The following is a 12898-nucleotide window of genomic DNA, read 5'->3' on the forward strand; positions in this document are numbered from 1 at the left end:
TGTTGGGACCTCTTTTAGTTCAGAATCCAGGTGTCAGGAGCCAGCTTTGACATTTGTTTTGTAAAATTTGGTTTCCTAGATCAGGCCTCCAAGTCCCCACAGATCTGCAGTAAACTAATCGAAAAACAAACACAGGAGCTAGTGTGTGCATAGGAGAAAAAATTTAATGTGCTCTTGTTCTTTTTTCAGGTGAGCCAAAAGAAGTGGACATAGCTGAACCAGGTAAAAAATCAATACACTATTGGAACGCAGTTGAGAGATGTTATTTCCTAAATGTATTCTATTTTTGTTTTGTTGCTATATGATTGTAAGCTGCAGTTGGGTAAACCTGGCCCCTTTTATCAAGGTACTGCCTGGTACTTTATTAGGAATTGTGTTCTCTGCTTCGTATCATTTCCTCCAGCTCAATGCTGATAACCGTACACTGACATTAGTTGAGCGGCGATCAACAAGCCTACCTGGCACAGAATATCAGATCTTGTGGAGACTACGCAGAGGGAGGGACAAAAATTTATGATGGCACTTCACTTGTTCGATCCACGAAAGGGCAGAAATTTCCTTAAGTCAGCTTTCTACTTCTAATGTACTTTCTGCCCAATCATAATGCGATTAATTGTGAAATTTTCATTTCCTGAAATATTCTGTCCTGTGTTATGACAGTCATTCTGCTTAGTGTTTGTTTATTTCACCCTACCCTATGGGCAGGATCTTCCGGTCGGCGAGCGGGGGAGGGGCCCAGTCGCCGATGCGTAAAATGACGCAGGATGATGTCAGGTGGAACTCCCGACGTTACCCCACGTCATTTCCATTTTCAGGTTGGTGGGGGTGCAGCCGAGTCAGCTGCGCACCTGCTGACCTGTTAACGGCCTAAAGAGGCCATTGAGAAACTAATTAAAGTCATTAAAAACACTAGGTTGGCGGGTAGGCCGGGAGGCCTGGTGGGCTTCAGAAAAAGCATGAAACCTCATCCATGGGCGGGATGAGGTTTCATAAGGGTATTTAAATTTTTAATAAAGGTTTCAATAAAAATTATGGACATGTGCCAACTCACGTGAGGGGACATGTCAGGGAAATTTTTCTATCATTTGTATTGCAAATTTTAATTTGGAGCTGATCTCCCAGAGGCAGCACTTAGCCTCCGGGAGATCTGTGGGCTCTTATGCGCGAAAGATCGCACTCTCGGCTGAGGGAATTCCACCCCACCCCAGCACAGGGAGTGCATAGCGCTTCCTGGCGGACGTCACACTGGGCGGACCTTAATTAACCCGCCCACATAAAATGGCAGCACCCCCCAATTGGGGGCTCTCCTGCACTCTCTCCCGCTTCCCTCCCCCTAATGGGAGGAAAATGTTTCCCTATTTTGTAGCTTTTGACTGCTTAGGATTGTGGGTCAATTCGAGATTTTTCTTGAGCAGGTAAAGGCTGAGTACAGAGGCAATTTTTTTGTTATGGCTTAGGTTTTATCAGAGTGACCAGTTTTATTTTTAATATTACAGAAGCAGAGGGCGGAGCAGCTGATTTAGAAGAGGAAACACCTAATGGTACGCCTAAACATTGTCAGCTACATAAATACATATTTAAGAATATTTTATCAGTTGATATAGTGATTGAATGTGTTATGCTCCAGTGCAATATACTGTAGATTACTAGGAAGTACTTTCCTATTCATAGTTTTCCCCCTTCAGTGGAAACTCTGGTCTTGTGATTCGTGACAAACGGAGGCTTTCTCCTTCATTACATCATTTTGGAAGAGCTCAAATTGAAGGCACAATGACTTGGACGCTAGAATTTCAAAATGTGCAAGAGGTTTCAGGGTTTTCACCATGCCCCTCTTTTGGGATGGATTATCAAGCTTCTCGGGTTATTTTTCTGATATTTTTTCATTGCCTGATCTGGTACTGGGAAATGAGGTTGATCAAGTGTTGGTAGGGGAACATTAGAGAACAGTGATCATAGTATCATAAGGTTTAGGTTGGCTATGGAAAGGGACAAAGAGCAATCCAGGGGAAGAATAATTAATGGAGGAGGGCCAACTTAAATGGGGTGAGAACAAATCTGGGCCAGGTGAATTGGTATCAAAAATTGTCAGGCAAAATTGTAACAGAACAATGGGCTGCCTTTAAAGAGGAAGTAGCTCAAGGCTGTTGAAGTGCACTCCCATGAGGGGGAAAGGTAGGACAAACAAAACCAGAGCTCCCTAGATGATTAAAGAGAGAGAGTAAAATGAAGCAGAAAAATAATGCATGTGTAAAATTAAATAAGAGAAGTGACTGGCAGCTACCATAAAGGGGAATTGAAAAGTCTTCTATAAGCATGTAAGCAGTAAGAGTGGTAAAAGCAAGAGTGGGGTCGTTGGGGATCTTAAAGGGCATAGCTGAGGTATTAAATGAGTTCTTTGCATCTGTCTTTAGCAAGGATGACGATGCTGCCCAAGTCATAGTGAAGGAGGAGGTTGTTGCAATACTGGATGGTTTAAAAATTAGTAAAGCAGAGATATTAGATAGGCTGGCTGTACTTAAGAGTTGATAAGACACCTCGACCAGATGAGATGCATCCAAGGATACTGAGGGAAGTAAGGGTGGGAATTGCAAAGGCACTGGCCATAATCTTCCAATCCTCCTTGGATACAGGGATGATGCCAGAGGACTGGAGAATTGCAAGTCTTTTTGCACCCTTACTCAAGAAAGGGTTTAAGAATAATTCCAGTAACTACAGGCCAGTCAGTTTAACCTCGGCGGTGGGAAAGCTTTTAGAAACGATAACCTGGGACAAAATGAACAGTAACTTGGACAAATGTGGATTAATTAAGGAAAACCAGCATGATTTGTTAAGGGCAAATTGATTTTAACTAATTTGCTTGAGCTTTTGAGGTAACAGGATCGTTGAGGATACATGGACTTCCAAAACATGTTTGATAAAGTGCTGCACAACAAACAGCAAAATTAACACCCATGGAATAAAAGGCACAGTAGCGGCATAGATACCAAACTGGCTGAGTGACAGGAAACAGTAGTGGGGAACAGTTGTTTTGTGGACTGGAGGAAGGTATACAGTGGGGTTCCCCAGAATGTTAGTACCGCTGCTTTTCCTGATCTATGTTAATCTAGAGTTGGACTTTGGTGCACAGGACAAAATTTGCAGGCGGCACAAAACATAGAAGTATTATGAATTGAGGAGGCTAGTGATAATTTTCAAGAGTACGTAGGCTGGAGGAATGGGCGGACAAATGACAGATGCAATTTAATGCAGAGAAATGTGAAGTGTTTCATTTTGATTTTAAAAAAAAAAAGAATGAGACACAATAGAAAATAAAGGACACCATTCTAAAGGGGGTGTAGAAACGGAGAGACCTGAGGTTATTTGTGCACAAATCATTGATTAAATCAAAGCAGGTTGAGAAAGTAGTTATAAGGCATATGGGATCCTGGGCTTTATAAGTAGGGGTGTAGTGTTCAAAAGCAAGAAAGTTATGAAAAACCAGTGTAAAACACTGGTTCAACCTCAACTGGAGTATTATATTCAGTTGTGGGCACCACATTTTAGGAAGGATATGGAGGCATTAGAAAGGGTGCAGAAAAGATGCACGAGAATGGTTCCAGGAATGAGAAGCTTCAGTTAAATGTATAGATTGGAGAAGCTGGGGCTGTTCTCCTTGGAGAAGAAAAAAATTAAGAGAACAGGTGCTCAGAATCATGAGGGGTCTGAACAGATTGGATAGAGAGAAACTGTTCCCATTGGTGGAAAGATCGAGAACAAGAGGGCACCAATTTAAGGTGATTGGCAAACGAAGCAACGGTGACATAAGGGCAAAACCTTTTTAAGCAGTGAGTGGTTAGGATCTGGAATGCATCATCTGAGCAGGGTGATGGAAGCAGATTCAATCGAGGCATTTAAGAGGCAACAATTGCCTGAAGATAAATTTGCAGGGCTACAGTGAAAAGGCAGGAGAGTGGGGCTGGGTGAGTTTCTCTTGCAGAGAGTTAGCACAGTTAAGACTGGCTGAATGGCGGCTTCCTGTGCTGTAATTGGGGAGGCAGTGGCATAGTGGTATTATCACTGGATGAGTATTCCAGTGACCCAGGGTAATGTTCTGAGGACCTGGGTTCAAATCCCACCACAGCAGAGGGTGAAATTTGAATTCGATATAAGTCTGATGACCACGAAACCATTGCCGATTGTCTGTTGAAGGGTCATTTGGACTCGAAACTTCGACTCTTTTTTTCTCCACCGATGCTGCCAGACCTGCTGAGTTTTTCCAGGTAATTCTGTTTTTGTTTTGTCATTAAAAACCCATCTAGTTCACTAATGTTCTTTAGGGAAAGAAATCTGCCGTCCTTACCTGGCCTGGCCTATATGTGACTCCAGACCGACAGCCACTGTGGTTGACTCTTAAATGCCCTCTGAACAAGGGCAATTGAGGATGGACAATAAATGCTGGCCTAGCCAGCGATGCCCACATCCCATGAACGAATAATAAAAAAAAATTCTATGATTCTGTAGTGACACAGCTGAGATGGGGAATGCAGCAGTCTGAAGTGGTGAAAGCAAGAATCTATGGCACATCCATAGCGCTATGGTGTTCTGTAGCCTCTTCTGTTTCTCTTTGGTTTTTCTGCTATGCATGCAGTAGGTGCCCTACTAAAAAGAATAAGTTGTATACTGGCTGCCAATCACTGTAACTAGATGCCAGAAGATACTTCAGAATGGAATGGGGATCATTTCTCTTCATTAGTTAGAAGGCATGTTAGATTGCTGCTCAGTCTGTTCTTAACATAATATGAGGAAGATAGGAAGCTGAACCACCAGGCAATTTACTGTGATGCTATTTTGAACCTGTACATGTCAGAATGGATGAAGCTCTGCATGCTTTGCCACCATGTTGTCTAATTTGAAAATCTGTAGGTAGCATCCCATATATTGAATCATTGTTTTAAAATCTAGAAGCATGTTAGTTACATTTAACTTTCTAATGTAACATTCTGAGAAAGTGATTTGTGTCTTTCAGCTTTGTATCACAGCTACGCCAAATGGGAGCTGCAATCTTTCATAGAAATTAGAACTTGAATGTTTCAAACAATCTTTTCTTGTTTTGAAGCAGGATGGAACAGCACTTAATTGTTACTGCAAAGCTTAATCTAGAAAACATAAAACCTATCCTACACCACTACAAAAACAACAAATTACATTTATACAGCATCTTTAATGTAGTCTTTAAGCCACTTCACACAAGTGCTATCAACCAAAATTTTCCACCAAACCACATATTAGGACATATGGCCAAAAGTTTGGCTCGAGGTAGGTTTTGACGAATGTCGTAATGGTGGGCAACAAGGTAGAGGGGTTGGAGAGATTCAGGGAGGGAATTCAGGGCTTAAGGCAGCTGAAGACATGACCACCAGTGGATCATTTTAAATCAGGGATATGCAAAATGCCATGAGTGGAGGAATGCAAAGGTTTTGGAGGGTTGGTGCAGGTTAGAGATGGGGAAGCCCAAGGCATGGAGAGGTTTGGAAGCCAGGATGAGAATTTTGAAATGGCTGTGTTGCCAGACTGGGAGCCATTGTAGGTCATCAAGCACGGGGGAGATGGGTGAGTGAGGTTTTGTGCAAGTTATATGGCAACAGAATTTTGGATGACATCAAGTTTGGGTAGGGTGGAAGATGGGAGGTTGGCCAGGAGAATATTGGAATCGTTAAGTCTAGAGGTAACAAAGCTGCCTGAAGGTTTTAGCAGCAGGTGAGCTGAGGCAGGGCGGAGTTGGCTGATGTTACAGAGGTAGAAGTGGATGGTCTTAATGGAGTGGAATTGTGGTTGGAGGCTCTCATTGGGGTTGAATATAACACCAAATTTGCAGAATCAATTGGCACTTGCCAACTTTTAAAAACAACTGATCTACATGTTTTATTGTAATTCTCTGCCCCCTCCACTGAACAAATAACCCTTTGCTCTATAGCTGTCTTGGCCCTGACAAGAATATTTAAAAAGAACGGTTTCCTTTAAGTTTATATCTCATGACAAACTTTGGTGTTCAACATAAGGAGATATATCAGTCCTGGGGATTGGAAAGTTTCCACTTTAATCTGGTGTCAATATCAAATTGGTGTAGCATCCTTTTTGCTAACCTGATCTCAACTCTGGTATAATATGATCATTTTTGGATAAAGCTTCCTCTACTCTGCCCGACATTGTCTTTGAATTCAAACTTTAGAGTAGCATTCCAACATCAGTCATCCTTATAACACATCAATTTGCCAATTTTTGTTGAATTGCAAACAGTTTTTGGTCATTTAGTTGGTGCATTGTGTGAAATTGCAAATCTTATGGGATATTTGGATTCAGTAGAGGGAGGCTTTTCAAACAACGTTGGATGGATTTTGAATCTTGATAGTGGTGATAAATAGCATGCTTCATTTTCCTTTTAAATGAATTGTACTGGTAAAAGGGTATTATATTTGATGTGAACTTTAAAAGTAATTGATTCCTAAACTTTAAGAATTTTAAAAAACATTGTTTCTCTTTTTGTTGCTTGCTTCTCCTAGAGACAGTTTCACGATCAGGAAATAAGCTAAAGGAAACGCCATCAGGTATTTGCATTTTGCATGTTTTGCACTTTATTATCTATGAGCACCAAAAGAAAATATCTCAAGACTTTTAGTAATTCTACAGAAAATGTATTGCATGGCCCTCTGGTAAGGTAATTAGCTGTAGTCCATGAGAAACCCTTGGAATCTCTAACAGACAGAGACAAGTAGTTATTTAGCTTGAGGGGCATCACTCCGCATCAAGCATAGGGCAAAGCAAGGAGAGAGTCCTCCATGAACTATCAGAGCTGATACAGGGATTGAACCTGTGCCATTGGCATCATTCTGCACAATGCTCTGGCCATCTAGCCAACTGAGCTAACCAGCCCGTCAGTGTTTTAAAAATATTTGACTCTAGTAAACTTTTTAAACGCGGAGGGTAGTGAGCAAAAATATATTTTTAAGAGTTTAGGCTAATCACCAAAGCTTTGCTGCAAATACCAAATAGTATCCATAGCCTTCTATCATTTGAAATTTTTCCCCTACTTCTGTGAATTTGGGCACATGAGTGAATTCATCATCACTTCATTATACCACATCATTGGTAAAGCCACAAGCCACAGATAATTTGGGTAAATTAATATTACCAGTATAATGCAACTATTTTAATGAGGTTCACAGACTTGCAGAATGGTCACAACACAGAAGGCAGCCATTTAGCCTGTCATGTCTGCGCTGGCTCTCTGAAAGTGCAATTTGCCTAGTGCCAGTCCTGACCTTCTCCCCATAGTTCTGCACATGCTGCTTTTTCAGATAATCATCCAACTCCCTCTTGAGTCCCTCAATTGAACCACACTACATTCTCAGGCAGTGCATTCCAGATCCCAACTACTTGCTGCATGAAAAAGATTTTCTTCCATTACTTCTTTTGCCAATTCCTTAAATCTGTGTCCCCTTGTCTTCAATCTTTCCACCAATGGGATCAGTTTTTCCCTGTCTACTTTGTCCAAACCCCTCTTGACTTTGAATACCTCTATCAAATTTCAGCTCTACCACCTCTTTTCTCCATGGAAAACAGGACCAACCCTTCAAATCTATCTATGTAGCTGAAGTTTTCATCCCTGGAACCATTTTCATTAATCTTTTCTACACTCTCTTTCTAATGCCTTCCCATCTTTTCTTAAGTGTGGCGTCCAGAACTAGACGCAATGCTCCAGTTAAGGCCAAACCAAGTTTCTGCTAAGCAAATAGAAAAGCATCAAGTGGAACACAGCAGACAAACACAAGAATTGTCCTTACAAGGTTCAAAGATAATGGTTTGAACAAACCAGGTTTGATTATCTATATTTGGTCTCTGCTTTGAAAACACAAAAAAACAATGCAATAGTCATTTTTAAGTAAATACTTCTGACACTAAGTTTGTGCCAGGCAACTCTCAGATTTTGAGCATCGCTGGCTTCTTGTTGCTGCCTGTAAATATTTTAATCTGTAAATATTGCACTCTATAACTTAGTGTTTTGGGCATTGTTCTACTTGATTGGAAATTAAATAATGCATTACTGGTTTATTATCAATTGTATTTATAGAACTGAACAATGGTTACTGCTGGAGGTGGAATTAATTCTGCAGAATTCCTTTATGTAGTGCACTCATCTTTTAAATCAATTATTAATGTCTAATTTAGTGATGTGCACACAATAATTAACAAATGCACAGCAGTTAACCTAATTTAACAAAGTGGACAATATTCAGCAGCACTTTACCAATTCATGTGACACATTTGCCTTTCTCAAATTGAGCTAGACCAAAGTGCATAAAGACCAGTTGTAGTGACCAGCTACAATTTGAGTACAACTTGTGTCACAGATCTGTTACCTAAAGCTATAGCCTATTGGCAGGTTCCAGATTGTTTTTGCTTATTTCTTAAATGTGATTTTTAAAAAAAAGTTACATGGAGCTGCTGATAGAGCATTTATCTCTTGGAGCACTGAATTACTCTAAGAAAATTAAAATATTGAGAATCTGGATTTTACCCTTTTGACTTGAGATCTGTAACTGTTCTGTTCTGCACTGCAATTAATGATGGTTACATTATGGCTTTTGCCTGAGTTTGTGCTGAAATTCTTGTAAATATTTTCATGTAGCCTCGAGATGGATTTGAGTTTTTGGTTTTAAGCACATAAATCATACTTGCAAGAAATTAACACAGTATGAACCAGTTGGTGTTTATTTTGGACCCAGTTAGTAATTAAAACTGATAACTGCTGTTTTCAATTTCCAAGCTGTGTGTGCAGTTTTGATGTTAATTTAATTTTTTTTAGCTTTCAAATGATCAGAAGCATGATGCAGTCTTCATGACACTTTTTAGATTTTTAATTTGGAGGATAAAGGCACTATGATCCACTGAGAAGAAATTACACATTGTAATTCCTCACCCCAGCATCTCAAGACACTTACCCCACTGAGCATCAATTTAAGTGAATCTGTATATATTAAAGTTTTCAGTCATTCAGATAATATAACATACACATTTTTATATAGCATAGGCGAAGTCGTTTTTATAACATACCCTCTAGAAATTGACCAATAACGAGTAAATTCTCTGCAATCTAAGAACGAGAAGGAAATTTGCACATTAATGCTCGTTGTCAACATTTTTAAGCTGTTAAATGCTAAACTACAGTTCAAAATCTGTCTATATCACTTACATTTAACATTTTTATTCTTTTGAATCTCAAAGTTGCAGGATAGTTTCTGCTGCAGATAATGCTGTACTCCATCCTTCTTGATATTGATCCGTTAGAGTAAAAAGTTACACATCCTGCCAGTGGAACTTAACAACAATAGGCTTGTTTTCTTAAAATCACATGGCTTCTTTCAGTGGATAGCCCATTCAAAAATCTACAAAGAAGACTCGTGAACTCTTCAAATGTTGACACATGACTCTGAAAAAGTTTCTTCTTCCATACCACTGCCAATTAAATATGAAATTCACTTAGGATTCAAAGTACAACTGCTGCAGTGTAGATATACAGTGTAAGATATAATGCTAGAAATTCATTTTATGTTTTTGGACACCTAATGCATGCACCCTGTATCCAAAACAGGAGGTGTGAAGATCTCAAAAATTTAGAGCTTGGCTTCATCTAAACGCAACGGCTATGTACTGGCAGCGGTCATGAATAAGCAAATTTTGGGTACCTGCCTTGCCAGCAGTTGGAGGGGAACTGACTGAGGCCTGCAGCGACCATCAGAAGTGTTATGGAGGCTGGAGGAGCACACCACCTCCTGAGTCCATATCAATTTCAAAAAGTAATTAAACTTATCTTTTTGTAGAAAACCTGAGTGGTGGACGTCCAATGCCACAAAACAAGTATTAGGCACTTTATTGACACTCAAAAAAAATCCTGGTGCCTATTTTAGACAGCTACCCTGGGTGCCTGAAAAATGGCCTAACCAAATTGTGGGTTGAACATTTTTCAGATGATCTTGAGACACATTGGTTATTGAAATTGGCCCTCATTGCACCCATTTTGTGAAATGAAATCCAATTACTACATAAGAAATACGAGCTAGAGTAGGCCGTTTCACCCTTTAAGTCTGCTCTGCCATTCAACAAGATCATGGCTCATCTACCTCAATGCCACCTTCCCACATTATCCTTGCATCTCTTAGATCTTAAGGTACCAAAGAAATTATCAAGCTCCATCTTGAATATACTCAATAATGGAGCATCCACTATCTGGGTTAGTGAATTCCAAAGATTTGCAACCCTTTAATTGAAGAAATGTCTCCTCATCTCAGTCCTACATGGCTGACCCCTTATCCTGAGACTTGTGACCCCATGTTCTGGATTCCCTAGTCAGGGGAAACATTTTTGCAGTATTTACCCTGTCAAGCCCCTTAAAATTTTGTGTCTCAATGTGATCACCTTTCATTCTTCTAAACTCCAGGGGCTATAGGGCTAGTGTACTTAATTTCAAAATATCTTCTTAACCCATCATATTCTTTCTGGCACGTACAGCCTCTAGCTCCTTCAAAAAAATTGTTGGGCCAGTGTAGAAATAGGCCATTAACAGATTTAAGTTGTGCCTGAGGAAAGCAGCTGCAATAGTTTCATGAGTACATGAATACTGTGCTGGATGAGCAAGTAAAGAAGGGCTTGGTTGTTTTCTGTACACTGACACCATACAGACCTGGCATGGTGTTGGCAGAGCATTTGTCTTTAATGTCGTGAGGAGAGACAAAAAAGATTTTCCATCTTTTATTCTCTCACAGGATGTGGGTGTCATTGGCAAGATCAGTGTTTATTGCCCATCACTAATTGCCCTTGGTGGAAGTGATGGCTTGCTAAACCATTTCGGAGTCAGTCGCATTGCACTGGAGTAACTCCAATGGATACAGGCCCAACCTGTCCAACCTTTCCTTATAAGGTAACCCCCCGATCCCAAGGATCAGTTGAGTGAACCTTCTATGAACTGTTTCTAATGTATTTATGTCATTTCTTAAATAAGGAGACCAAAACTGTACACAGTGCGCTTGATGTGGCCTCACCTGTGCAATTGATGTATTAATATGCACTGTTCAGTATATTGGACTGAGGTTTCTGCTTTGAAGTTTGGCTACCCATGCAGAGGCTGCAGGGAAATGGCAGTGGGCAAGAATTGAGTGAGAGTCGGGCATTAAGTCATACAATCACGGCATAGAAGGAGGGCTTTTGGCTCATCGAGTCCAAATCAGTCTTACACCTCTGCTCAATCCCCATAGCCCTACAGGTTTATTTGCTTCAAGAGCCCTTCAATTTCCTTTTGACATAAATGATTGTATCCGTTTCCGCCACTCTCGTGGGGAATGAGTTCCAGATTGTCACTTGCTGTGTTTTTTTTAAAAAATGGTCCTCCTCTCATTTCCCGCTGCATAGTTTACATAGAACATCCTCGTATCCATTCTGCATTTGCAAGCAAAGGAAAGCAGGTTTCTAAGCATTTTCCATGGCTCTTCTCTAAAATGCATATATGAAATTCTCCAGATCCTAATGAGAAGTTTCCTTACTTCATTTCTTCTTGCGGACAGACCGCAGGTGTTCTGCAAAGCGGTCGCCCAGTTTGCGTTTGGTCTCTCCAATGTAGAGGAGACCGCATTGGGAGCAACGAATGCAGTAGACTAAGGGGAAATGCAAGTGAAATGCTGCTTCACTTGAAAGGAGTGTTTGGGCCCTTGGATGGTGAGGAGAGAGGAAGTGAAGGGGCAGGTGTTGCATCTTCTGCGTGGGCATGGGGAGGTGCCATAGTTGGGGGTTGAGGAGTAGGGGGTGATGGAGGAGTGGACCAGGGTGTCCCGGAGGGAACGATCCCTACGGAATGCCGCCGGGGGGGTGATGGGAAGATGTGTTTAGTGGTGGCATCATGCTGGAGTTGGCGGAAATGGCGGAGGATGATACTTTGAATGTGGAGGCTGGTGGGGTGCACCTCCCCATGCCCACGCAGAAGATGCAACACCTGCGGTCTGTCCGCAAGAAAGACCCAAACCTCCCTGTCGCTTGCCATTTTAACACTCCACCCTGCTCTCTTGCCCACATGTCTGTCCTTGGCTTGCTGCATTGTTCCAGTGAAGCCCAACGCAAACTGGAGGAACAGCACCTCATCTTCCGACTAGGCACTTTACAGCCTTCCGGGCTGAATATTGAATTCAACAACTTTAGATCTTAAACTCCCCATCCCCACCCTGTTTCTTCCCCCTCCCTTTTGTTTTTTTTCAATAATTTATATAGATTTTTCTTTTCCCACCTATTTCCATTATTTTTAAATCTACAACTAATACCTTGTCAGTCTTTCCACCCCACCCCCACTAGAGCTGTACCTTGAGTGTCCTGCCATCCATTCTTAATTAGCACTTTTCTTAGATAATATCACGACCTTCAACACCTCTTTGATCCTTTTGTCTGTGACATCTTTTGATTATCTGCTCCTATCACTGCTTGCTTATCCCTACAACCACCCCACCCTCAACTTCTCTCCCCCCGCCCCCCACCTTAAACCAGCTTATATTTCACCCCTCTCCTAACTATACTTCAGTTCTGTTGAAGGGTCATGTGGACTCGAAACGTCAACTCTTTTCTTCTCCACCGATGCTGCCAGACCTGCTGAGTTTTTCCAGGTAATTCTGTTTTTGTTGAGGGCCTTTAATTACCTTAATTATCCTGTCAATGGCCTCAATTGGCCATTGACAAGTCGGCGAGCGGACAGCTGATTTCGCTGTCCACCTGCCTTCTTGAATATTTAAATGGGGCGGGATGACATCGGGGGTTCCTCCCGATGTCATCCCGCATCATTTTCCCGTCGGCGAGCCGGCCCCACCCCCCACTCACCAACGGAAAA

The 12898-nt window shown here is 41.3% G+C and overlaps 1 protein-coding gene across 1 annotated transcript in view; it reads left to right on the plus strand.

The window, feature by feature from the left end:
- The window catches only part of unm_hu7910 (un-named hu7910), a 148732-nt gene that overhangs the window by 42519 nt on the left and 93315 nt on the right, over window positions 1-12898 (plus strand). Inside the window, exons 20-22 of the mRNA XM_078541233.1 lie at window positions 190-222; window positions 1497-1541; window positions 6540-6584. Of these exons, the coding sequence (XP_078397359.1) occupies window positions 190-222; window positions 1497-1541; window positions 6540-6584 (123 nt within the window). The remainder of the gene's footprint in view (window positions 1-189; window positions 223-1496; window positions 1542-6539; window positions 6585-12898) is intronic.

This window comes from Cetorhinus maximus, chromosome 4, assembly GCF_964194155.1.
Source record: "Cetorhinus maximus chromosome 4, sCetMax3.hap1.1, whole genome shotgun sequence".
Classification (NCBI taxonomy): Eukaryota; Metazoa; Chordata; class Chondrichthyes; order Lamniformes; family Cetorhinidae; genus Cetorhinus; species Cetorhinus maximus.